Source organism: Coffea arabica, chromosome 8c, assembly GCF_036785885.1.
Source record: "Coffea arabica cultivar ET-39 chromosome 8c, Coffea Arabica ET-39 HiFi, whole genome shotgun sequence".
Lineage (NCBI taxonomy): Eukaryota > Viridiplantae > Streptophyta > Magnoliopsida > Gentianales > Rubiaceae > Coffea > Coffea arabica.
Genome location: NC_092325.1, coordinates 43191751 through 43215882, shown reverse-complemented (window position 1 = coordinate 43215882; position 24132 = coordinate 43191751). Strand labels below are relative to the sequence as shown.

At 37.5% G+C, this 24132-nt stretch overlaps 4 protein-coding genes across 7 annotated transcripts; 2 read left to right on the top strand and 2 right to left on the bottom strand.

Annotated features, from left to right (window-relative positions):
* Nucleotides 1-475: 475 nt before the first annotated feature.
* Nucleotides 476-3217, bottom strand: LOC113706206 (IRK-interacting protein-like). 2 transcript variants are annotated; one of them, XM_072063958.1, is made up of 3 exons: nt 2955-3217; nt 1412-2850; nt 476-868 (listed from the first exon to the last, which is right to left on the bottom strand). In XM_072063958.1, the coding sequence occupies exons 1-2, from the start codon at nt 3039-3041 to the stop codon at nt 1420-1422; spliced, it is 1518 nt and encodes a 505-aa protein (XP_071920059.1). In that variant the 5' UTR covers nt 3042-3217; the 3' UTR covers nt 476-868; nt 1412-1419. The 2 variants fall into 2 exon arrangements, with proteins under 2 accessions (XP_071920059.1, XP_027083896.2); XM_027228095.2 differs by lacking the exon at nt 476-868 and having other exon boundaries at nt 1236-2850; nt 2955-3215.
* Nucleotides 3218-11398: 8181 nt separating this feature from the next.
* LOC113707326 (uncharacterized) lies at nt 11399-15478 on the top strand. 2 transcript variants are annotated; one of them, XM_072063223.1, is made up of 7 exons: nt 11399-11538; nt 12937-13329; nt 13469-13638; nt 13718-13798; nt 13889-13964; nt 14085-14174; nt 15029-15478. In XM_072063223.1, the coding sequence occupies exons 2-7, from the start codon at nt 12948-12950 to the stop codon at nt 15265-15267; spliced, it is 1038 nt and encodes a 345-aa protein (XP_071919324.1). In that variant the 5' UTR covers nt 11399-11538; nt 12937-12947; the 3' UTR covers nt 15268-15478. The 2 variants fall into 2 exon arrangements, with proteins under 2 accessions (XP_071919324.1, XP_071919323.1); XM_072063222.1 differs by having other exon boundaries at nt 12937-13380.
* Nucleotides 15479-16634: 1156 nt separating this feature from the next.
* LOC113705568 (uncharacterized) lies at nt 16635-20454 on the top strand. 2 transcript variants are annotated; one of them, XM_027227469.2, is made up of 7 exons: nt 16635-17099; nt 18342-18401; nt 18519-18601; nt 19183-19247; nt 19333-19396; nt 19535-19605; nt 19946-20454. In XM_027227469.2, exons 1-7 carry the CDS (start codon nt 16784-16786, stop codon nt 20034-20036), a joined length of 750 nt encoding a protein of 249 aa, XP_027083270.1. In that variant the 5' UTR covers nt 16635-16783; the 3' UTR covers nt 20037-20454. The 2 variants fall into 2 exon arrangements, with proteins under 2 accessions (XP_027083270.1, XP_027083271.1); XM_027227470.2 differs by having other exon boundaries at nt 16641-17099; nt 19333-19366.
* Nucleotides 20455-21025: 571 nt separating this feature from the next.
* Nucleotides 21026-22166, bottom strand: LOC113707337 (uncharacterized). Its single transcript, XM_027229615.2, has 2 exons — nt 21972-22166; nt 21026-21865 (listed from the first exon to the last, which is right to left on the bottom strand). The coding sequence occupies exons 1-2, from the start codon at nt 22029-22031 to the stop codon at nt 21275-21277; spliced, it is 651 nt and encodes a 216-aa protein (XP_027085416.1). The 5' UTR covers nt 22032-22166; the 3' UTR covers nt 21026-21274.
* Nucleotides 22167-24132: the final 1966 nt, after the last annotated feature.

The window sequence follows — 24132 nt, the reverse complement described above, 5'->3', positions numbered from 1 at the left end:
TACTCTTTTACACTTGTTACTTAGCGTGTGTGTTTTGCAATGCATACGTTGGAACTCTACAATTACCACGAATGATTTTACAGCCCCTTCCCAGTCGAAACTTCCAATTGATTAATCGGACACCAATCTGATAGTTCAAACATTTTGATTAATTATCCATCTTTCTTATAATTAATCGGAAATAGGTGCTGAGGAGGCTTTGATTTGGTAGTTAAAGGTTAAAACGCCAAAACATAAAGGTTTTGGGTTCTAATCCCCCTATCCCCTCGTCATTTCTTAAATCCCACCCCTCGCCTTCTTAAATCGGACTCGTCAGAGAGTATCACATTTCATTTATTTGATTCTATTTTGTAATAACAATTCACTTATAGTTAGTTTTTTATACAATGCCAATATATACGGCATACGCTATCGTGTTTGAATGTATGTCGCATCATTTGAATTTGACTTTGTGATATGCATCTAGATCTACTAATGCATGAAACATCAATTCTTCGTTTATTAAGTTATTTTGTGATACATAACGCAAAAACTTACCACATCCGATCATTCAGGATTATGTTATCGATCCAATCCGAGTATCTGGTGAATTTCTGCACCACATTCCACGATAACAGATTACAGAAGTCAGAAAATCTACACTGGCTAAACGAGTCCGTTCTTGTGGGAGGCCGCACCATGCAAGCTTTGGTCGGTTCATTATAACCGCAGCCTGCCATGGCAAAACCACAACCATTCCCCTCAGAAAGAATGCTCACAACTTGCACGAGTAGGCTATATTTTCAGTGCGACTCCCACGAGGCAATCTGCTAATTGCTGGGCCCTAAATGTGCGTTGCTGGTGCTGCCCACAGAGAACACTCTCAGCCCTGGATTTCCCACTACGTCAAACATTATAACAGCTAATGAAACAAACAAAAACGATCATTTTGACTTGTATTGACATGATAGCACAACGTGAACTAAAGGAAGCTGCAAAAAGTAAAGAAATTTCGTTTTCTTGTTTAGGTACAAAAGACCATGATGTTGAGAAAGGGCAAAAAAAAAAAAAAAAAGAGAGAGAGAGAAAAGCTTTGACAAAATTCGAAAGAATTGCATCTTATCCAGGGCAGCATGCACTTGACAGGAGGAGAGGAAACTAAAGAAATTTGTGTCTAAAGTGACTAAACAGATGAAAATCCAAATTGACTTGGACCAACACACGAGAAACTCAATACCAAGGTAACAACGAGAAAATGCCAAATTTTGTTGGTTTGACCCTTAGATTCTCAAAATCCTAGTAATTTGCATACAAAATCGCGCCCGTCAACACCCATATATTTCTTTTCTTTTCTTTAATTTAATTAACAGAAGCAACAAGGTGAGACAAATTAACAATTGGCTAGTACTACAACTTGATCAAGTGATCGTACACGTTCTGCTATGACGGGGATGGGACCAAAACCTTTCCGCTGCTGTCAATGTTGTACCCGTTGTTGCTGTTGTAGTACCTGCACAGAACCTTGCACTTGACGACATTGTCGTAGACATAGAACCCGGGTGTAACCATGATCCTAACTATAGTTGGCACCAGTTTTTGGGCCTTTTCTCCCCCCATGTCCTCCATGTAGATCGAATCGAAGGTCGCACCTTTGTCCACTCTGAAAATTGGTAGGCTTGGATGAACCGAATGAGCCAAAAGGTGCACCAACCACACAGCTTTAGACGCACCGAAAAAGGATTGCAGAAGCTGTTCGGGCCACGCACGATTCCACCCCAGCATAGCCACAATCTCGCTCATTTTCCTATCGCAAAACCTGCTAAAATCTTCGCTAAAATGCTTGGTCCCTCTATTCAGAACTTCATCCCAGGTCAGCCCTTGTAGCCGGTTGAAGGACGCGAAATTTGCTTCACAAGAGTCAATGGGATTCAAAATCAAGTTTGGAGCACTCTTTTGGAACCCAATCGATTCAAAATCTTCGAAGAAGGCTCTGTTCAATAGCGCTTCAAGATACAGAAGCAAACCTCTCGGATTTCTTGATATGGAAATCTTGACTTCATAAGGTTGAAGAAGCGATGATATTCGATCATAAACCTTGTTACCCATTTGTCTGAGCTGAAGAGTCAAAGATCGAGATAAAAGCCTGACTGAAGACCGAGCCTCAGAAACTGAAACCAAGAAATGCTCAATCACTTTTCCTTGATCGTGACCAACTTTTACAAGCTGATAATTCACTTGAGGTTTAGAATTAGAACACTTGTTGGCTTGTGACTGGTGGTGGTGGTGGTGGTGGTGGGCATTAGCATTATTATTACCAGCACAAACCTCGAGCCCGGACTTCAAATTGTGACAGTATATCTCAAGCTTGTTCAGCTTCTTTTCCAACTCAGCCATGGAATACTTCAACCGGGATGCCTCCAGAATCGCCTCATCTCTTTTTCTGGTTGCTTGGATGAGTTTATGAGAAAGCTCAGCCGCAGCAACCTTCCATTGCTCCTCTCCAGGAACTGCTAATCCCTGATCATCTGATGATCTGGGGCTTTTCTTTATCAAATTAGAGAAAATAGACCTGAAAATACCATTTGGGCTGGTTAAAGATTGTCTATTAACTCCATTGTTGTCCACAGGGACGACGGATATCTTCTCCCGGGTACCCGGCCTACACTTATTGCATGAGATCCCACGGTCGTCTTCCCCGGCAACTTCACCATTCTCCAACTTTTTTCTGGTGCTCTTTTCTTTGCTTCTCTTTTCTGAAGAATTTTGATGCAATGGCGTCAGGCTGTGGTGTCTCGGGTCAGTTGAATCACTAGGGGTCGTCGCTCTGAAACTGCTTCGCGACAACTCCTCATCTTCGTTCCCTTCTTCAATCTTCAGCAAGAAAAAACAAAACAAAGAAAATAAAAAAGTGCAAATTTTGTCAAGAAAACAAAACCCAACACGAAGAAAAGAATATATTAGAGAGAAAAACTTACAGGAGTGAACTGAGGAGGGTGGTGAGGAGAAATAGATGGTCTCGAGGAGGAAGAAGTGGCCATAGGATTATTCATGGTTTCTTTCATATGCTTGGCTTTTCACCAGCTAGAGAAGATAAATCATAAATGTAGCAGTAGTAGCACGAGAAAAGTTTTGTGGGATGGACGGACCGGTGGATAGATTTATTTTTCATTTTTTTGGGATGCTTCATTATCTTATCGTTGTCTATCATTTTCTTTATGGATGAATTTTCGTCGGTTTGTAATCATGGTTCTGTATGAAATTTTCACAGATTTTGCAGTCACTGACCCAATAAGTATTTCATAATTATGAGCTCCATGCCACTAATCGAATTGTGTAGGAGCAGAGTTACTGCAGTTCCCACGCGCTGCCGCTGGACTAATGGTCAACTACCACACGCCTTCATGAACCAAGGTTCAGCAGCAGTCCCGCATCTGATTTCTCATTGCTTCGTGAGATCCACTCTCTTACCTTGGCTCGAGAATGTTTGCATAATCCAAAAACCAGGGAAAATGAAAAATGAGAGAATAAATACTAAACAGCCAGGAGAAAACAAATTGCAAACAGTAAAAGAGCTGCACTGGGATTTAATTCTAAAAAGCTTTTGTAAATGGTATAATATCTTGAATTTTGTAACTGATGAGTATCATTAATGTAGTAGTAATAAAATATCTTTTTAATAAAAAAAATGTGGTAGTAATTAAAACATAGTATCTAAATACTAGTAGTAACTGTTTTTTTGGGGTGTTTTTGAAAAATTTTGTTGTAACAGAGTTTTTAGAGTATATTTTTGAATATTTTTTAAAAATATTTGGAATATTTAAAAGTATAAGAGTTTTTAGAATATATTTTGAGATATTTTTTAAAATTCTTAAAAATTCAAATTAATTTTTAAATTATCTTTTAGAGTATATTTTAAAAAATTTCATTGCATTTGAAAAACTAATTTTTGAAAAATACTCCAAAAACAGGGATCCAAACAGAGCCATTATCTTATAGTGGATCTGTTTTGGAATGTTCAATAAATTTTTGTCTCCTTTGGACAGCAGTCAACTTAACATGTTTTTATTAGTTTTGAATAGTGACCTTTTAATCCTTCATAATTTCGGCCTTATTTCAACAAGCAAGGGATATAAGGATATTTATGAAACAATGTGCATTTGGAAAATACACTAATTTCCTATACTTTATTCTAAAACGATGAATTTTCCATTGTCACTTTTTGCATTGTGAACAATTTTACACCAACACAAAAGTAACAATGAAGAACTTTTCTATATAAGAAAATTTTATTAAAACAATATTGTAGCAATTTTTGTGATTTGATATATGAAAAAAAAAATTTAATGAAAGACGCGCTTATGATATAAGTTGAAAAATTTTTACAAAAAAAAAAGGTGTATGGCTATGAAAGATGGTACAATGCTCAATAAGCAGGCATCTTCTCTTCTCTCTCTCTCTCTTTTTTTTTTGTTCTAACGATAATGTTTGTTTAGCCTAGTCTAAGGAAAGGAAAAGCCGACGAGATTTTTCCGTTGAAAGAAGTCACAATTAAATGATAAGGTGAAAGGTAAGGGTTCACCATAACCAATACTTAAATATATGTCAGTCCAATACATAGTTGTAATATTCAAATATTTCTATATCTAACCAAATAATCGCAAGCGTACGCTTTATTTTCCTAATCAAAGACTCTAAAAATAGACCCTGTGACCGCTAAGTTGAGTAGAGTTTCCTTAGTTTTGACAAAAGCAATCATCAAAGCCTACCAAAAGGGTAAAAAATGGAAAAGATGAAAAAAAGAGAGCATTCATTGTAGGATACAAAAATGTTGATAAGTTAATTAAAGAATCTAGTTGGCTTCTGATTTCTGAAAGTTATAGCAATTGCAAGAAAACCTTGGTTCAACAGAGCTATGATCATTGATCTGTGGTGGAATTGCTTCAAACTTCTTTACATTGCACCAGTCACTAACAAGTATACATCTAACATGGGGGCAAGTCAATTCGACATAATAATGTCTTCAATTTACGATGATAAAAAAACTGACTTTTGATAACTCACTCTTGATCAAAATGAAATGATTAATCCACCTTTTTGCCTTATCCTAAAGATATTTTGTTTCTTTTTTACAAGTATTTGTATCATAGCTGTTTGATGTATTTTCTGTTATAGTACAAATTTATGAAATGAATGATCAGCTCTATCAAAAAGCGGTGAAAAAAAGAAAAAAAAAATTGATGTCCAACCGCTCCCCGAATCACTCCACCAAACTGATCCTAAATTAGTAGTAGTATTTGGTTTCTTAGGTTTCGTCTAATTGAAATAATAATAATGTGATTGCATGACCTCTGGAATTTTATTTGCCAACGAACTTCTGTATTTTTTTAACTCTTAAAATAAATTTTCAGCTAAACAAATCCAACTTACCTTACCAAATGCTAAACATAATAGTTGTCAGCCTACATTTTTAAAAGGCTCGTCAAAAATAAATTTCCCAAAAAAGTTTCACCCCTCTCGTGAATTATTTTGAGCAGAGGTCGAAGCCTCTTTCGTACACAATTTTTTTTTTCTTTTCCGATATAAACAATCCAAGCATTCTTCACATTTGCCTGTCGGTCCATCCTAATCCTTTCCTCAATGAATGCAAAGGTGCTTAGTGGATCGAAGGAATTGATAGATTTTGGAATTTTTTGCCGTTGAACAACACCGAGCTAGCGGTCTCTCTTGTATTCTTCTTCACCATTACGTACTTTCCTGATTCTTGGCTCTGATGGGTCAACTATAAGATAGTTAACTCAAAAATCAAAATTATGAAATTTGTTTCAAACCCACATGATTCCATTTTTTTCTTGCGTAAAAAAGAAGTTTGAATGACTTCGATTTTAATCACTCTCACCAATAGAATATACTTTCAAAACTATAGATCATTCACATGAATTCTTATACACATCGTTCATCAACACAGTCCTCACGTCAGCAAAATCTTTCATGAAAAGGTAGTCCATCGTTATTAATTGAACCAATTTGTATTGACTTTGTCCCTGTGATCTTTCTTATTGTAGAAGAATGTATCTTTAATTACGTTGCGCGCAGTAAGTGGCAGTTGAAATTTTTACTGAAAATACTCGTGAGAGATAAGTTGTGAAACTCGTCGATCCTAATAGAAATCAAATTCAGAAGAGCCCGGTAATGTTTTTCGCGAGATAAATGCACTCCAGAGTGATTAGGGGGCGTAATTGTGCTAAAGAACAAAAAGTCATTTTAGTACGCTACGAATAAATTAAGATTGCCCTGAAAAGTCTTTGTGGCTGCACGCAACACATAGGTCCCAGGGATGGATCCATCAAATTCAGAAAACCCTCAAATTAAATTAAACAGCTTCTTCAATATCCTCAACAACGTTCAATTTCAAACACCAAAAGAATTCTTCTAGGAGGCAAATTCTTGGGTCAGAACCCAAATCCACAGTAAACGTAAATGCAAAGAAAAGAAAACCACTCAGAGAACGACAACCAATTGATTACCAGATATACTACTCGTAATTAATGACTGATGAGCGACAGGGAAAAACATATCAGGAAACGCGTGGAACCACTGTGACAGTACTCACGGCCGCAATAGAAATACACACTGGCGCGGTAAAGTGTTAAAAGTTGGGTCAATTAAATGAAGCAGCAGCAGCAGCAGCCTGGCTAGGTGGTAGCTAGAGGTATTGTTGAAGCATTTAAGAGCTCATCTTAAATATCCCATCACTCAATTCTGATCAAAGCTTCATTATACTCAACCACCCCATTTATTTCACGGAGAAAAAGATGGCGTGTTGATCCGCGGAGGATGTGCAAAAGAGCGAGCCCTAGAAAGAGAGAAGATGTGTACACACGCATAATGCACTCAACTTGAATTGGAATTGCATGTGAGGATAATAAATGAGACGATTGGGCTGGGTGGTGAAAAGTCCTATGTGAAGGCGGTCCCAGGCGCCTATTAGACAGCCGGCTCTGAGAGGAGGGGCTGCTGCTGACCGGTGTCGTCGTGGTCTCTCACCCTATCTGTCTCCGTCTCTTCCTCTCTCTCGCGGGTGGGTCACGTGCGTCGTGCTTTCCCAACCCCACTGACAGTAACCCTACCAAGCAAGAAGTCGGGAGCGTCACTCGGGTCGAGTTTTGCTCTGAAACGGAGAGTTTCTAGCGTCATCGAGCCGAATCGAGCTCTTTTAACTGTCTTGTTTTAGAATTTGAGCTAGATTCAAGTGGTATTCAAGTTCGATTGGGTTTTCTTGACTCAGTTTTAAAACAAAGCTAATCACAAAATTTTCAATAATCAATCCGTTATTGTAAAGGCCAAAATGCTTAAAAACTAAAAATTATTAAATTTCGAATATGCTCATGCAGCCTCACGAGCATTTTGAAATTGAAACTCGATTTGGTTTATTATTCAAGCAGCTTGAGCAAGATGAAACTGACTCAAGCCGAGTTTTTCTTGAGTTGAGCATTGAGCTAATTATGAGTGGCATTGTTCACTTGCGCCGCTAATTTGTACAACTATCAGTCTCAATTACACCATATAATCCATGCGCTGAAACAGTACACGTAGATATTAAAATAAGGAATATGGACATTAAAATAATAGCATGCGAAAATACGAACACTTTTTTGTCACTCATTCATTAAAAGTTGAGTCACATGACCAATCAATCTTGTCCATTTAAATTCAAATTAATACTTTTATACCATGAATTGCCCCATGGAATTGGTCTAACAATTTGCATAGTTACTCAACCCGACTCCCCCCCTCAAATGACGCTAAATGAATTGATATAAGCACGCGGATGAGAATGAGAAGTTGAGACTTAAATATCAATGAGCAGTTAAGACTTAGATACCTTTGACCTCCCATTAAAATGGGAAGAATTATATCTTTTGTATAGTAATATCATCTTAGTGACAATTTCGTCATTATGTGCAAAAAATATAGTTTAATATACTTGATTTCGTCATTTGCAAAAATAGATGGAGATTCCCACTCCTCATATACCACCTCAACTGAAATACCGCAACGAATCTTCTGTCCCACATCCTGTGTCATTTTTTATTATATTGCTATTTCTCCATCATAAACATCATATTTTAGTTCTTTTTTGTTTCCTTAAGATTCAATAACTATTAATTAAGTAATACACAAAATTTAACAAAATTAAAAAATCAAAATGCATAAAAAAAATGAGATTTTTTATGATTTTTCTGCCGTATTTTTTAATTTTCTATTACATATTATTTTTTTGAAGTTGTTGTATTTATTTTTTATTGAATTAATAGTTATTGAATCTTAAGGAAATAAAAAAAAAACTAAAACGTGATATTTATGAAGGAGAAATAGTAATATAATAAAAAGTGGAACAGAGAGTGACACAAAGTGTGGAACAAAAGATCCGTTGCACTGAAATACCCTCATGCCTTTAGGCATGTTTCACTAGCTGAGAAGTGGGCAATTCCAATTTGCGTGGAAACTGAACCCATACACCACCTTATCAAGAAAAGGAGAGTTCAATATAACCCATCACCGCACAAAAAAAAAAAGGCTTTTCTGATTCCAATCGAATGAGGGGAAATAGGGAAAAATGAGGGAAAACACCGATCAATTCACGGGCCTGTTTAGCACCATAGTTTTTTATCAAGTTTTTTAACTACTAATTTTTTAACAGCTTTTGTTACAAGAATCTCAACAAACTTTCCAAAGTTTTTTATCTACACACTTCAAAAATCTATACACAAAAAATTTTCCAAAAATTTTTCTTCCTCCCTTACCCAACCCACCACACCAACCCCCACCTCCACTACCTCTCCCCGCGCCAATCACCTATTCCGCGCCGCCGGCAATCTCAAAAAAAAAATTTGAGTCCCTCACCCTTATCCCCTCTCCTCCCCTCCCCTCTTCCTCTCTCCCTCCTCTGCCACCCTCCCTCTCCTGCTAGATGCGATCTGGTCCCAGATTGCAGAGCAGAGAGGGGGAGGGTGGCGGAGGAGGGGAGAGAGGGAGAGAAAAAGAAAAAAAAATTTACAGATGCCGGCGTTCCTCCAGCGTCGGAGTGCGAGGGAGAAGGGAGAAGAGAGGGAGAGAGAAGAGGGGAGGAAAGGGGGAGAGTGGGCAGAGAGGTTTGCGGGGGAGGGAGAGAGAGGGGTGGCGGGCCTAGGGGGTGGTGGGCAGAGAAGAGAGGAAAGGAATGGTGAAAAAGTTTGGGGATGGCGGGGGAGAGGGGAGGAAAGGGGTGATAAGGAAGGAAGAGAGAGGAGGGAGATGAGAAAAGCAAAAAAAAAAAAAAAGAAGAACAGAGGTGGTACTGGCGGAGTTGGTGGAGGTGGGAGGCAGAGGAGAGGTAACGGGAAAGGGGGAGGGGGAAGGAAGAAGAAGAAGAGGAGGAGAGGAAAGAAAAGAAAAAAAAAAGAAAGAAAATGAAAAAGAAAGAGAAAGAGTAAAAGAAAGAAAAAAAAGAAAAGGAAAAAAAAATTTTCACCATACAAAAACTTTTACAAAATTTTTCACATTTCAAAAACTTCTACAAACAAAAAATTCTACAAAATTTTTTCAAAAACTTGTACAGTGCATTATAGTAAAGTTTTAAATAAACTTCTTAAAAACTCCGGTTTCAAACAGGGCTAATTCAAGTTTGGGAAAAAAGAAAAAAAGCAAGAGCCAACATACTCCGGTCAGCTGGCATAACTGTGAAAACTCAAAAGAATTCAATGGACGGCCGACTGCCGAGAATTTTGACTGTTTGGATACAAGATTGCTATGGCATGTGCCACTTGGGATTTAATGAGAGCTGTTGCCGCCTCAGTTTTGCATGTTTTGCGGAGCAACGAGTCAAGGGCTCGGGTCACCTTTCTCCTTCCTCGGAATCTACAAGATGGAAAGCATTCCCATTTCTTTGTCAAAATTCCGTATATTCCAGTTAGAGAAGTTAATACGACAATTCATTATTAGACAAGTGTGAAGAATAGTTACCCTTCCGTAGGTATAAAAAAGTTTTATTTGTACTTCACCGTTGTCATCTTACAAGTCATGCCACAAAATTTAAAATAATTGTAAACCACTCAGCATTGGCCTAGGAGCCCCCAAAAGAGGTATCACCAGCAATGAAAAAAATTAAAAGAAAATAGCATAGCACTGAGATTTGATCGGTCAGGTCTGTGTACCTGCTAGTTTCTTTCATATTTTGCAATATGATAGTTGAAGTTATACAAATATTATCATTGTTAATTCTTTTTAAAATAATTGTGCAACGTCAACCATAATTCATTTGGATTTTCTCAATCAACAAATAGTTTAACTCCAGATTGTGCGTCACTAGGCTGCGAACGATTGTTTAAATGAAGTGGGCTTGGGCGTGCTTTTCATAATTCATATCTGCTGCAGCATGAAATTTGCACTCACATAAGCTAGCTAACACATCTATGTTCAGAAAACCATTGAGTATTTTTTTTTTTTTTAGGTGTGTCCCGCAGGGAGTGAACCCCGCAGACTATTCACCACCCTCAGCAACTTGCTGGCAGCAAAGTTCGAACCAGGGACCTGAGGCTCCATCTTCAGCAATCTCAACCAACAGACCAAGCCCCTGAGGGCTCAGAAAACCATTGAGTAACTAATAGGTTATTGTATTTGATTGAAACAAATATCTACTTTTTGATAGTAGTGTTTGTTTGCAAGGAAAAGTATGGAAAAATAAAGGAAAGTTAAGTTTTTTTTTCTTTCATGTATATTGGATTAGCGGGAAAGTTGAACATTTTTCATACACTTTCTTTCAATTTCCCGCATTTTGTGTCCTGCAAATTTTCAGGATTTTGAAGACACAAAATTTTTAACAACCCCCACTAGCTATAAACAACTTCCCATTTCCGCTCACAATTTTTCTTGCTAACCAAACGTAAAGCGGAATATTATTATTTTCATTTTCCTTCACCTCACTTTCTTGCATTTTACTTTCCCACACAACTTTCCTTCCATTCAAATAGATTTGAGTCTGCAAAACAATATGCATACCTTTTATTTGTTAAAAAAAGAAAGAAATAAAAAAGATAAAACGAGAAAAGACTAAGCTTCTCTCGCAAACCTAACGTCCCCACTCCACATTGACATTGGTAATATGTACAACCGTTTTTCACGCTATGGGGCGGGAAAAATATCCAATGCATACAGGCCCATTTGGTCTAGTGGCTTGCTTGGGCCAGTCTGTAACTGGATAACCTGAAAAAGTCCCAAGAATCCCCGCCTGCTTTGGACTTAACTCAGTAAGAAGTTTCCAAAATTCAACCTAAAGCTTTAAGTTTTAAATTATTTATTTTTTTTATTTTAAAAATAAACTCTCTTCTGCTCACCGCCTAAGCCGGTGAAACATATTCTTCATTACCGTCCTTTTGTTTTAAAAAAAAAAAATTGCACGTAAATAATCCATATAAATACTTGAAGTCGAGAATTATTTTCACCAAAACATAAACTGCGTCTGCCTGACTTTTATCTGTTTTTTTTTTTTTCATTCATTTCCTCAATTCTCGTCTTCTTCAGGTATTTTCTCTCTCTGGTTTCTTTGGTAGCGATAGTTTGATGAAATGAACTCCTTTGCTTCTGGATTTCTGTTCGATCAATACTTTTTTCCCCATAATTATTATTGTTTTCAAAACAAAATGAAATGGAAAAAAGTAGGGAGATGAAGACTGATTCTTCAGTTTGGGTATGTCTTTCTTTTGCGTTTTAGGTCTTCTTTCTGCAAAATGAATTTGTTCGGTAATGATGATTGAAGGATTTGGGAACCGGGGTGGTGGGGCAGGATGATAACTTTACTTTTAATTTTTGGTCAATTATCGTTATTGATGAATTTGAAACCCCGGAGATTCTTTGGAACTTAATTTTTTCGTAAATAGTCATAATTTTTTTCCTGTATTTTTCGAACGACTTCTCAAATTTAATTCTGGGAAATTGTCTATGCGCAGTAAGATTTGAGTTTTTTTTTTTTTTTTTTTAAATGGAGTGTATTGTCGAGCTTTCGGTAGGCGTGCGTGTTCGTTTGTGGATCGTATCTTTTTATATTTACGAATTTGTGGTAATCTATACATTCATTTCTGATGTTTAACAGCGAGTGTGTTTGGACGGTAAATTATTTGAGATATTTTTATTGTAGCATTTTTTTGATATGATGTATGTGAGATAAAAAGGCGATTGAAAAATGTGTAAATAAGGTGTAAATAAAATGAAATAATCTTCAATCATTTTTTTAGTGCCAATGAAATAAAATATAAACCTGCAAGCTTTTGCAATCTTCGCTGCACTTGATCAGTTAGTTAGTTTAATATGTAGGATGTGTATTTTGATTGTTGTTATGCGTAGTGTATTATGCATATGGATGATTTGCCTGGTTAATTACGTATATTCAGGAGTAGCAAGATGAAATCACTTATTACCTTTTAGATTGAGTTTACAGATCATATCGTTGTGATTGAGCTTTACTACACTTATTTGGGCTCACAAAACGTGTGTCTAGATTCTCAGGTGAATTAATTGTCAAATCACCTTTTTAGCTACATATCTTAGTATGCCTATTCGTGTCAAAGGTTTAGTGATCCTTGTTACCTTATTAGAAGTGCATCATTTGATGTACATTGGTTGTGCCTAATCTAGGTTAATGGTTTAATCTTGATTTAAAGTTAATTTCAATTCACCATAGATGTTTTCTTGTGCAAATTATTAATATGTCAGCATTTTCTGATTCTGTTTAAGGTAAATATATTTGGTCAGAGCCAAGTTTTAAAAATCCTGTTTTCTTTCTCTGATAAATGCATTGACTGGAAGTGTTTAATTTTTATCTGGAAATGTTGTTTTCTCACAAATGCGATAGTATTATCTCCTGAAGGGTTTCTAAGTCTGCATTTTTTCCATTGTTCTGTGGTGTTAAATTGACGGGGATAGAGCAACTAGAAATGCAAGGAGGAAGGGACCCCTTCTTTGGTTTTGGCGACCCATTTGCCAGTGGTGGTTTTGATGGGCATAGAGATTTAATATCTAGCTTTTTTGGAGGGAGAGACCCATTTGATGACCCCTTCTTCACTCGCCCATTTGGGGGTATGCTTGAGTCAAGCTTCTTTGGCCCCAGTAGAGGTCCATTCATGCATTCTCAAGCGCCTAGCCTGTTTGGTCCCAGTGGAGTTCCATTTATGGACGCACAAGCAACTGGGTTTCTGGATCATCAGTCCTCTCATCCCCCTAGGTCTAGGGGCCCTATTATTGAGGAATTGAACTCTGATGATGAACAAGATGAAAATGAAGATCAGAAGGAAAAGAGGGATAACCCTAGAAAGCATGGTAGGTCAATCAATGAGCCTTTGGTTGAGGATCCAGATGGCGACGCTGGAGGTTTTTTCTTTTCCTTAATTCCAAGTGAATTTGGTTGCTTTTTATGTTTCTTTTATACATGATAGAGACTAATCGGTTTATGGTACAGAGAGGAGGAGGAAACAAGTGCAGTTCAGGAATGATTACCACAGGGGGAGTATCCCACAGTCACAACCCCGAGCTCAAAGCTTCAGCTTCCAGAGCTCCACTGTAACTTATGGTGGTGGAAATGGTGCATATTACACTTCATCTAGTACAAGGAGGACTGGCAGTGATGGAGTAAGTCATCTGCTAGCTTGAATAAGGTGGAGTTCTGGTTTTTTATTTCATTTCACAATAAGTTAATCATAATTTGCAGATGACATTTGAGGAAAGCAAAGAAGCCAATTCAGCTACTCGTGAAGCAGCCCATAGAGTATCAAGGGGAATCCATGACAAGGTATGTGTTTGTTTACTAGACAGATGGTGTTAGTTACATTTATTTTGTTGTAGACGGAAGGCATAAGGAAATAACGATGACTTTCTGTAGGGTCATTCTGTCACTCGGAAGCTGAAATCTGATGGTAGGGTGGACTCCATGCAGACTTTGCACAATCTGGAAGAAGGTACATTGAAATTTGTTTTCGAGTGAAGATGAAACTTCAGTCAAGATGGTGTCTTTGATGTTTCATTTTTTCTCCTGTGTGCCCTGCCAATAAGTTAACCTGTTGTTGGTTTTTTTGAAGATCAACTTGCTGGTTTTGAAGAGGCATGGAAAGGGAAGGCTAGGAAACATCTGCCTGGCTGGACTGATGGTCTGAACCCAGAAGTTATTGGTAAGTGTTTCTGGATTGTCTGAAGAATTTTTGTTTGTCTCAGTTTCCTGCCGAACTATTGTTTTTGTCAGGTTTCATTGATATCTTGTCCATTTTCCTTTATTTTTTTTAAAAAAAGAAAAGTTGAGTGTCTTGGAACTGGCGGTTAACTGCAGGTTGGGTTGAATTTAACAAATGAGAAAATTTGGAATGTTTAGAAGTATCCTATTCGCTTTTAGTTGGGTATGGTGTTGGAATCTGTAGCGGTTGTAATGTTTTTAAATTGTGTTGATTCTAAGAGTTTGTTTATTGATTATATTTCTTAGCTGTCATGCGGAACAAGGAACAATAAGCTGCATGACCTTGCTTGCATGTGGTCCTTCATGAGTTATGGTTATCAGAACTATGGTTTTCCAAATTGCTCATTATGATTTTATACACTATGCTTAAAAAATGTATTTTTGAGAACTACGTCACGTGTAAGATTGAGATTGGACTTCAATCTGGTTGTTTCGAGGCATTTGGTCTCTGGATCAGTGGGGTACCAAGGACCAATAAATTAATGGCTGCGCGTTTGGAGCCCACTTAGTTATGGGGCTTGAGATTGGTGGTTTGAAGAGGATGTTGCTTTTCCTTTTTTGGAAATCTTTTTAGTGGATATAGAAGATGAGCTAATTGGTATAGTAGGTCGAAGTATTGGTCATTCTTGGCCTTGCGCTGCAGACAAGTCTCTGCTGCTTAACTTTCATTATTTGATTATGGTTTTGTTCTTTGGGGATTTTGTTTTCTTTTTTCTTTTTCTGTTTTCTGAAGTATTTAAAGCATGTCTATATTATTATTATTATTATTATTTTTGTTGGCAACCAATGCTCTAGGATCTGGAAGAAGTGCTGTGAATGGAGCAAATCAGGGAGGGCGGGCACTTCCTTATGTAGGAAGGTCCAATCAACTTGAGAGTGGTGCGGTGCCAGAAATGGGACATGCAGCAGGCCCTTCGCGTCCTCACCATGCTGGAAGGGGAAGATCAGCTGTTGGTGGCATGTCGGGTTCTTCATCCCGCGTTAAATCAAGGGCAGCTGACACGGCTAACTTGAATCAAGCCGGGAAGCATTAGGGATCCAAGCTCTCTGTATTAGTGCTGCTATGCTTTAGGTAGTTACTAGCTATATATGTCTTAGGCTTATCCTCCGGATATCTCGAAACAAGATCTGTTGTAACTCTCTGCGCGAGTATGGTGGTGCTTATTGATCCGATTCTCGGATCAGTCTGTCTGAATCGAATCTGATATACGACAGATGATATAAGATTTGCATTAGCGTTTGGCATGCTTTTTCTTTTTATATTGTTCAACTTATCAGGCGGCCTCATGGTGGTGAAATCGTACTTTGAGATTTTCTGTCCCTGGTGTTTTGGTGGTTTGGATTACAAGTCTTGTTCCACCTCAAAATCGAGAAATTTGTGCTCGGCTAGTTCTCTCATCGTGAGCTTGTCTGGTAATTTTGTTGCGTATGAAGTCTTGGTTGCTGGAACAGCAGTGAAGCCTTGAATTACGTGGCAGATTATCCATGAATTAAACAACAGATAGATTTCCAGGATTGACAGGTTGAAATTGTACTTTTTCTATTAGGTATCACATCGGCGTCGACTCATGACGATGGTTAGGCTTAAGGTTGAGGATACTTTAGGATGATGTGCTTTAGATTATCAAAGGTTGAAAAATTATGGCGGTGCCGGAATCTTCGTCTTATTCCGGTTTAGGTTTGGGAATGGAGAGAGCGTATATGTGGCCGGTGCACTGCTCAACATCATTCATTTTCATATAGTGTGTGTTACTTTCGTTTTTGTTACTTGTTACTATTCCACAATATCAGGTTCTTAATTTCACATCGTGTATGTTTCCTGCCCAGGAGATGGGGATAATATTTTTCTAAAAAAATTTTCTGAAGTCGTGAAATAATAAATGAGGATTTTTCTATCATAAAGAGGGAAAATTAACGTCTTAAAAATGGTGTGACATTCACTCCGTTTAATGAAAATATTATACATATTGCTTGGATTGTCGATATTTCAATGCTATCGAATTGCAAATCGTCTAACACAAAGTCGAATGAGATTATTCTTGTTTGTGAAAGATTCAATAGTTCATTTTGAAAATCTAAAACTCACCGTTGAATGATGAAAGAATTGTTATTAACTTTTAGATTAAATACTATTAAATATTTAAAATTTAAACTATTTATTTTTAGTGAAGATTTAAATTATTTATCTTTAGTAAAAATTTAAAATAAGTTAAGGGAATGATATTAAAAGGTAATGTGGAATTTTCTGATGCGTGGTTGTTGATATCCAAAAGGAAATGGAAAGCAAAATTCTTCTAATAAGAAAAGAAAAATAATACAAGAGAAAAAAAAAACGAAAAAGAAAAAGAATAAGATGGTGAAAACGTGATTTAGTACTTGTTAGATGGAGCATTAGTTAGTGGCAGAATTTCGAGACTAGCATTTCAATAGACAACAAAAAAATACAAAGAAAACTTTAAAAATTGGTGATCACTTTAATTCAATCCTAAGTTCTCCCTCTGAATCCTCTCCTAGGGTTAAGGCGGTTAAGCTAACAGAATAGTTATTGAAATGGCCGTTCTTAGAGTTACGGCAAGCATGATAACTAGAGAAATCTTCCGTCCGGTATTGCTGTTTCCACAAACGTTGAGGAGCTTATCTCACTTACCGTCGCGGCCGGCTGGTTCCCAGTTCAGCGGGGTCCATCTTCCAGTCGTCTCACGCGGCATCAGTTATTGCCCGGTCCGGTGCTCTGCGGCGTCTAATGAAAATGCCACCGGAGAGAAAAAGGCGCCGGCTAGGTTGGCTCTGGTTCAGGAGTTTTTGGTTGCTGCTAACGAGCGTGCTCAATCCGCTGGAAATGAACCTATTCCCAAAATCACTCTTGGTAACTCAATTATCCAAGTATTTTACTCGTTCTTAATGTTTAATGTCATGCATTATTAGCTGAAACTCTGTTTAATTTCTAAAATATTCGTGAATGTTTATGGATGTGTAGCTTGATGCCATTACTGTGTATGGGTGTATTCAAATTATTAATGGAGAATTTGGCTAAAGAATGAAGGAAGAACCAAATTTAAGTCTAACTTTTCGATAATCATATTCTGTGGCAGAAGTATTTAGAAGACTGTATGTACTTTCGTAGGTTAACTAGGTAAACCTTAAACGTTCACATGTTATAATTGAAAGCAGCTTGCGCATGCCTTGGAAAAATTGATTTCAAACAGCTCTTTAAAATTCTCATGCCTCTGAAAGTAATTAACAAAAGTTTGGTCCTACTTATGAAGTTTGCTTCTTCCACCTTGACAGAAATTTAGCTAGAATGCTAAATAATAGATAGATATTGCTAGGGAGGTGGAATAGAGATGGCGGCTTGTCGTATCTTCTCAAATAGATGTGGATCTTCTCAAATAGATGTGGGAAATAGCGGGTATCATGAAACTACGTTGAGGGAATGCAGTGATAAAAGCTAGAAAACACGTAACGATTCCTCCATATTACAAGGTTAAATCATGGTCTTCCAATTTTAATGCATATGCTATAGGTATCCATTTGCTAATGCAGATAAAAGTTTTAATCTTCTAGATAAGGTTGTAGTTAAAATGGTGGTTGAACTTTATGTTCTCAGTCAATTTAAGTTTTGGAGTCAGTGATATCCAACTTGTGAATTGTGATTACTTGTCAAGTGGTACTTGTAATCAGAACCTGATTTTGCAGCATTGGAGGGGCTGGCAATTTTTCCTTTCCTACCACTTGGTTTGCTGAGTGAGAGTTTCCTGGATTCTAAGGAAAAGTTGTTTTGATTCATTTATTTTTCTATGGATGTAATTCGGCAGGCTCTTAATCCAACAGGAAGCTTTGGTAGGACATCCGCTTTAAATACAATTTATGTTTTTGACCTGTGTAAATTTTGATGAGAAATTTTTGCTCATGCAACTTGTTTTCTTTAATTGCAGCTGCTTTGTCAATAACTCTTCTTTACTTGTTTACCTATCAATGGCTTTGTTCAATCCATAGATTCTACTTGTGATATTGGAGAAAGTTGCTTGTTCAAGCTGCGTGTTTTTGCTTTGGGACCAAAGAGTACTAAGATGAAATTCTTCCAATGTATCGTTTTTTTCGTTTTCAGATCATGTTACAGTGAACTTTGCAAGAAGTGGTGGCCCTGGAGGTCAAAATGTTAATAAAGGTCAGCCACCAGCTTGCTTGGGATCAATAAATGCAATTTGTGACCTCCCTTTCTTCTGTAATCCATACTACTTTTATGTTGTATGTTTTCTTCTTAGGCTCATTTTTCTTTTTACAGTAAATACCAAGGTGGATATGCGGTTCAATGTTAGAAATGCACATTGGCTCAGTGAAAGGGTCAAGGAGAGGATCATGCAAATGGTTACCTACTACTGCTATTTTTGGAGTTATCCATTTTTTAGATTTTCAATTTTGGTACAGGGCCACGTTTTACAAGAGGAAAATTGGAACAGGAGTGCCTGAGAGTCAAATTGGTCACCTCATGTTTTTGAGATCCCATAGTCTTGTTAGGCCTAGATGCTCAGTTTCCAGTTTTCTAGATCATGACCCTATGTAGATACCTTAGCCAAATTTAATATATACTTATCGTCTGGAGCAGTATCTAATTTATTAGGACATGTTGGTATGTCCTTCTGGTCTTTGATTTCAAATATAGAGACTGAACTATTTCTGGTCTATTTGCCTCGCCCCTTTTTTTACAACTGCTAACTGGTATTATTTATGCAACTGAGGACACACTGATGCGATTCTTCCACACCACTTTTGCTCTGTTGTGCAAGTTGGTGAACTTTATATTTCAAAAAATGACAGAATAAAAAATAACCTAGGGTTTCTGTCATTTTTTAGAATTGTTAATTTTGTAGTCCGTGCACAGCAAGATAATGTATTGCTATATGCTGTCGTTCTGTCATTACAAATCTAACTTCTTATGTTGTCAACAGGAAAAGAATCGGATCAACAAGGATGGGGAACTTGTAATTTCATCAACGAGGACTCGTACTCAAAAGTTAACTTCTTCTTTAGTCTTATCATTTTCCTGAATTGTTGCACAAGTCATAGACTCACAGTAACATAGTACACATGTATTACAGGGGCAACATTGAAGATGCTTTGGCGAAATTACAGGTATTCATGAGACTAATAAAGAATTTTCAGGTACCATCATGTTTGTCGTTGTGTCACTAATATCCATGAGCTTCCTCATCTCATCAACACAGTAAAAGCGATCTTCAGTTGGTATATTTAGATGTCAGATGTAACACAATTTCTTAATTTCTTAAATGGATGATGCAGGCTATTATTGATGAGGCATCCTATGTCCCACCACCTCCGTCAGAAGAGACAGTGAAGAAGATTACTAAGTTGTACGATCTTGTCTAAATTAGATCTTCTTAGTTACTCGTGAACATGCAACAAGTGCCTATTTTTTGCCCTACATGTCCAAGAATCATTTTCCATTCAAGGCAATACGGACTATTTTTCTGTATTCTCTTCAACTAATTTACCTGCCATTGCTTCTTCATTCTTGTATGTTGTATGCACACACACACTCTCTCTCTCTCTCTCTGGGTTTGTCTAACAATTCAGGGCTCGACAAATTCTGTACTTTTAAGCGAATACATGTCTTTTAGCTCTCAATATGCTTTAAATTTTAGGTTCTTTTGGACTGACCCCTCTCTTTCTCTCCTAAACACGCACATTCAGGGCAGCTATTGGGGAGCAAAAGCGTCTTGACAAGAAGAAAGCACATTCACAGAAGAAGGCTTTTAGAAGAAGCCGAGACAGTTGGGACTGAGTTATTAGCGCATGAGCTGTGTGCTGCAATTTTTGCAGTGAATCGATGATTAAGCTGAATGTATAGATGCAGATGTTCAGCACCATTTCTGTGTTTCCTGGGTTATCATCGTGAAAACAAAATCTTCCATGTGTCTAGAGTTTCTTGATATGACTATTACACAAGACAGTGGAAGTGATCTAAATTCCCGCCATCAACCAGTTAGGGAAGTAGGATGCTGCAGGAAGAAGGATTACACCTCGTTCATTTTTACTAGTTGCAGTACGTACTGCATCCAGATATAGATATTACAGAGCCCAATTAATTTCTGCTTGTACTATTATTTTGTTCGGGAGCCTTCATATGGATGTAAATTTGGCAGTCGGACAGATTTTCTGTCTGTCCAAAAAAAGAAAAATATGCATTTTACTTGGGACTATCACCTAGCAATTGTCTGCAGCATTTGTGCTTCTGAAACTGTGAAATGACCTATATTTTTGTTGATTCATTAGTTTACAAAGGCGTCCTTTCTGTACAGTGAAACTCGAACTTCTGGGCCTGTCACCAATATCCGAATCCAAACAAAGCTATTACCGCGTTTATGTTGCTTTGAAATTGAAGTTGATGCTTCGGTGGTCAAAAAATAGGGAAGCAGTTGGGAAATGAAGGAAATCCCCGGTTGTACGTGTCCGACGGTGCTTTGCTCATGTTTAGACCTTAGCCCCCGGGAAGTTGGTGAATTTTAGGCTCTTTTTTTTTTTTTTTTTTCAAAGCAAGCAATTTTTATTGAATAAACTCCATTTTTACGCGCGTCAACACCGTGTGTACGTGCAGATGAAGTTTGGATTCGCTATCAACCCAATTACCTAGTTTTTTCGCATATACTCGAGTTCTATTCATTAATACAGCAAAGGTTAAAATTGAGGTGATGCCCTTTTTTCTTTTAGGGTTAAAAAACATACCCAAAAACCGGAGTTGAACAACAGGTACCTGAAAGGCAGGCGATACAATACCAAAAACTTCATCAGACTTAGACTGCAAAATTGATCAAAGCTTTTATATACAACTGGTTGATTGGAAATGGGAAATGCACTAATTTCATTTACATAATGCAAAAAGGGTTTTTTTTTTGGGGTTGGGGGGAGGGAGGGGGGGGGGGAATACAAAAGTTTTGGTATATAATTCTATTGATTGATTGAGAATCCTAAGGTGCGTGCCCTTCCATGACTGATAACTGATGATCTAATTCAATTGAGAAATCACTTCCGGATGATGAACTCCTCTCCTGTTTGTCGATCAATGTATTTAATCCATCTTCTCTCGCCCTTTCTTGGAACTGAGTTCCCACCTCTTGCTCCAACATGTGCAACATCCAATCCTTTCCCCACAGGCAAAAGAACTGAGCGGACAATCCTTGCTTTAGCATCAAGAGCCGTACGCCATCTGAAATCTGATTCAGCCTTGGCCAAAGCATTCTTGCGTATCAAAACCGCACCCTTTTCACCTAGCTTAGCCACCTTGAAAATTCTAGCAAAATCATTGCACCTGCAATCCACAACCATGAAATCTATACCTTCTAATCCGTTCATAGCGTCCTCCGGCTCACCAACGATGACTTCAGGCGATTTTCCGGCTTTCTCCATTGCTTGAATGTACTTTGACCTTGAGGCTTCATCAGCAACTATGCAAACATGCCTTCCACCGGAGTGATGGCTCGCAATTGCCAGGCCAATACTTGTTGCCATCATCCCACCTTGCGACCAAGCTTCCACAATCAATTTTGCATTCCATCCAGCTGCCATGGCTGATACCATCTCTGCTACACTGGATTCATTGTAAACAACTTTACACTGCAAATTAAAAAGAAAGCAGTCAAAGCCAACATTACAGATGACTTTTTTTTTACAAAAAAAAAAAAGGTAAGAGTAAGAATTTTCAGAAATGGAAGGGACTTACTGTTTCCACAGTGTCAAGAAAAGCCTTGGTGGCTGTTTCTGGACACCAATCGAGCTTCATATCTTTTGTTGATGGTATTCTTTTCTGGGGTGGTTTTTCTTGCTCCTCCTATTCTTCTACTTTTCTTGATCTCCAAGGCTTGGGAGGAGTTGTGCTATTCTTCGCTGGAAAGGTAAAATGGTGGATGATGTAGGGGAAGAGGTGTGAAGGTGGGGGTTTTTAAAATGAGAAAGACAGCGACCTAGAAAAGGTCATTTCACACCGTTGACAAATGCAACTTTGCAGCCCCAACCAAATCCAATGTGTCGATTGGGATTAGACTGGATTACTTATTTACATCTGCTTTTGTTGTTTTCTTATTTTTTTAGTCACAAATTTTTTGTTGCTTTCTGTGTTTGGTTTTAATTCGTATATATCCTGCTTGGTTAGACAACAGGCTGCTAATATTTATATGTGTTTTTCTGGTATCGATTAGGCTTTGCCCAAGTCAATTTGTCACGCAAGGACATAGGCAAATTAAATTTGTATGACTTAAAAAGCATGAAAACTTTGCCAAAACTTCTCTTCACATTTATTATTCCTCTTCAGCCCAATTGACAGGCAAATGTCAGATTCGGTCCATAAAGACAAAGGAAGATTTTCACAGAATTTCAATCCCTGATCCTCTGCTGTGAGCCTTTTAGGCTGGGGACAACTTAAAAAGGTTCCCAAGCATGCGAAAAAATGGAGCTCAATTTCGGTTATAGATTCCTGCATCATCAGGTGTAACATCGTATGATCACTTGTAAGAACCCTGTTTTTTTTCTCTCTTTTTTTTTTAAATTAATTTTTTTTACATTGACAGTATATATATTATCAACGTTGGAATGAATAATAATTATATAAAATTTAAATTTAAAATTCAATTTTTGCTCACATATATCATGAATTCGACGATGATAGTATATACACTTTCAGTATATATAAGATTTACTCTTTTGTTTTAATCTTCAGTTAGTCTGTTTTTGGGATCCACTGGCCGGAGAGGCAAAGCCGCAAAAGAGGGAAGACAAATCGGTAAGGGCTTCCGTATGATTCCGTGGACCGTACGAGACCTTACGATCCTCTCAAAAACCTCTGGCAACGGTTTTTGATTCTTCGTCGCTGCAAAACTTGTACAATTGACTCTAGCCTGCCAACTACGTTGACTTCATCCCTTAGCAGCTTTTTACGCCTTGCTCCCAATCATTGCCACGTATGCAATTTTCTATTTTTCCATGTCACGTAGCTGATCTTTACTTTAATCTGTTGTACGCATGTACAACTGTACAGCCAGTCGAGGCCCCCATGGCTTGAGGGTTGACGATTGGAGTTCAAAGTCCTTCGCTATCTAAAAAATTGAGGAAAAACAGAGACAAGGAAAACGTCAAAAACCTCAAGTGGTAAATTGTCTAATTTAAATTAAGCAGATAATCCTTTGACCTAGGCTCCTCCTTGATAGTTTAACATCAAGTTATCGTAGCTTTCTGAAAACTATAAGGTGCATGCGTGGTTTGAGGTACATTTACGGACAAAATGTTTGGAGTGGCATTCAAACTATTACAAAATTTAATTTTCAACTCTTCAACTATTAATGAATAAGTTTTAATCCTCCAACTAATTAGAATATATAATTCTTATCCTTCCATTAATTTGGATCATTATGTGTAACAGAAATAGCACGACATGGGTTCTAGTAGTTTTCAAAATATTTTAAAGTTCAACTTTTGACCATCCAATTATTAACGGATAAGTTTTAACTCTTCGATTAATTAAAACATATAATTCTAGTCCTTTTATCAACTTGAGTTATTATGTCGTACAAAAACATCACCGCGCGTGAGGGACGGGGCATACTGGAATGTCCCCATTTTTGTGTCTAAATTTCAAAAATATACGGCAAATTAGTGTCATAATCAAGATACAAGCAATAGCTATGGAGCAATGTATCACTGTTTTAATCTTTCCAGACATGCCTAAATCTGATGAACATGTCTTGTGAAAATAAAAACTCTGCTCAGTTATGCCCCTTACCGTGTACGCGGAGATGTTTATGTTCGACATAATGACTCAAGCTATGATTATATCTTCGAATTAGTTATAAGTCTAAAACTTATCAATTAATAGTTGGAGGGACAAAAGT

Excerpts from the sequence above, each read along its gene's own strand:
- LOC113705568 (XM_027227469.2), top strand. The coding sequence starts at position 16,784 with ATGGCCGTTCTTAGAGTTACGGCAAGCATGATAACTAGAGAAATCTTC. Across the intron at positions 18,602-19,182 it reads AGGAGAGGATCATGCAAATG|GAAAAGAATCGGATCAACAA; the intron begins GTTACCTACTAC and ends TGTTGTCAACAG. Across the intron at positions 19,248-19,332 it reads ACGAGGACTCGTACTCAAAA|GGGCAACATTGAAGATGCTT; the intron begins GTTAACTTCTTC and ends CATGTATTACAG.
- LOC113707337 (XM_027229615.2), bottom strand. The coding sequence starts at position 22,031 with ATGAAGCTCGATTGGTGTCCAGAAACAGCCACCAAGGCTTTTCTTGAC. Across the intron at positions 21,866-21,971 it reads TTCTTGACACTGTGGAAACA|TGTAAAGTTGTTTACAATGA; the intron begins GTAAGTCCCTTC and ends TTTAATTTGCAG.
- LOC113706206 (XM_072063958.1), bottom strand. The coding sequence starts at position 3,041 with ATGAAAGAAACCATGAATAATCCTATGGCCACTTCTTCCTCCTCGAGA. Across the intron at positions 2,851-2,954 it reads ACCCTCCTCAGTTCACTCCT|ATTGAAGAAGGGAACGAAGA; the intron begins GTAAGTTTTTCT and ends TTCTTGCTGAAG.
- LOC113707326 (XM_072063222.1), top strand. The coding sequence starts at position 12,948 with ATGCAAGGAGGAAGGGACCCCTTCTTTGGTTTTGGCGACCCATTTGCC. Across the intron at positions 13,799-13,888 it reads CAAGGGGAATCCATGACAAG|GGTCATTCTGTCACTCGGAA; the intron begins GTATGTGTTTGT and ends GACTTTCTGTAG. Across the intron at positions 13,965-14,084 it reads TTTGCACAATCTGGAAGAAG|ATCAACTTGCTGGTTTTGAA; the intron begins GTACATTGAAAT and ends GTTTTTTTGAAG.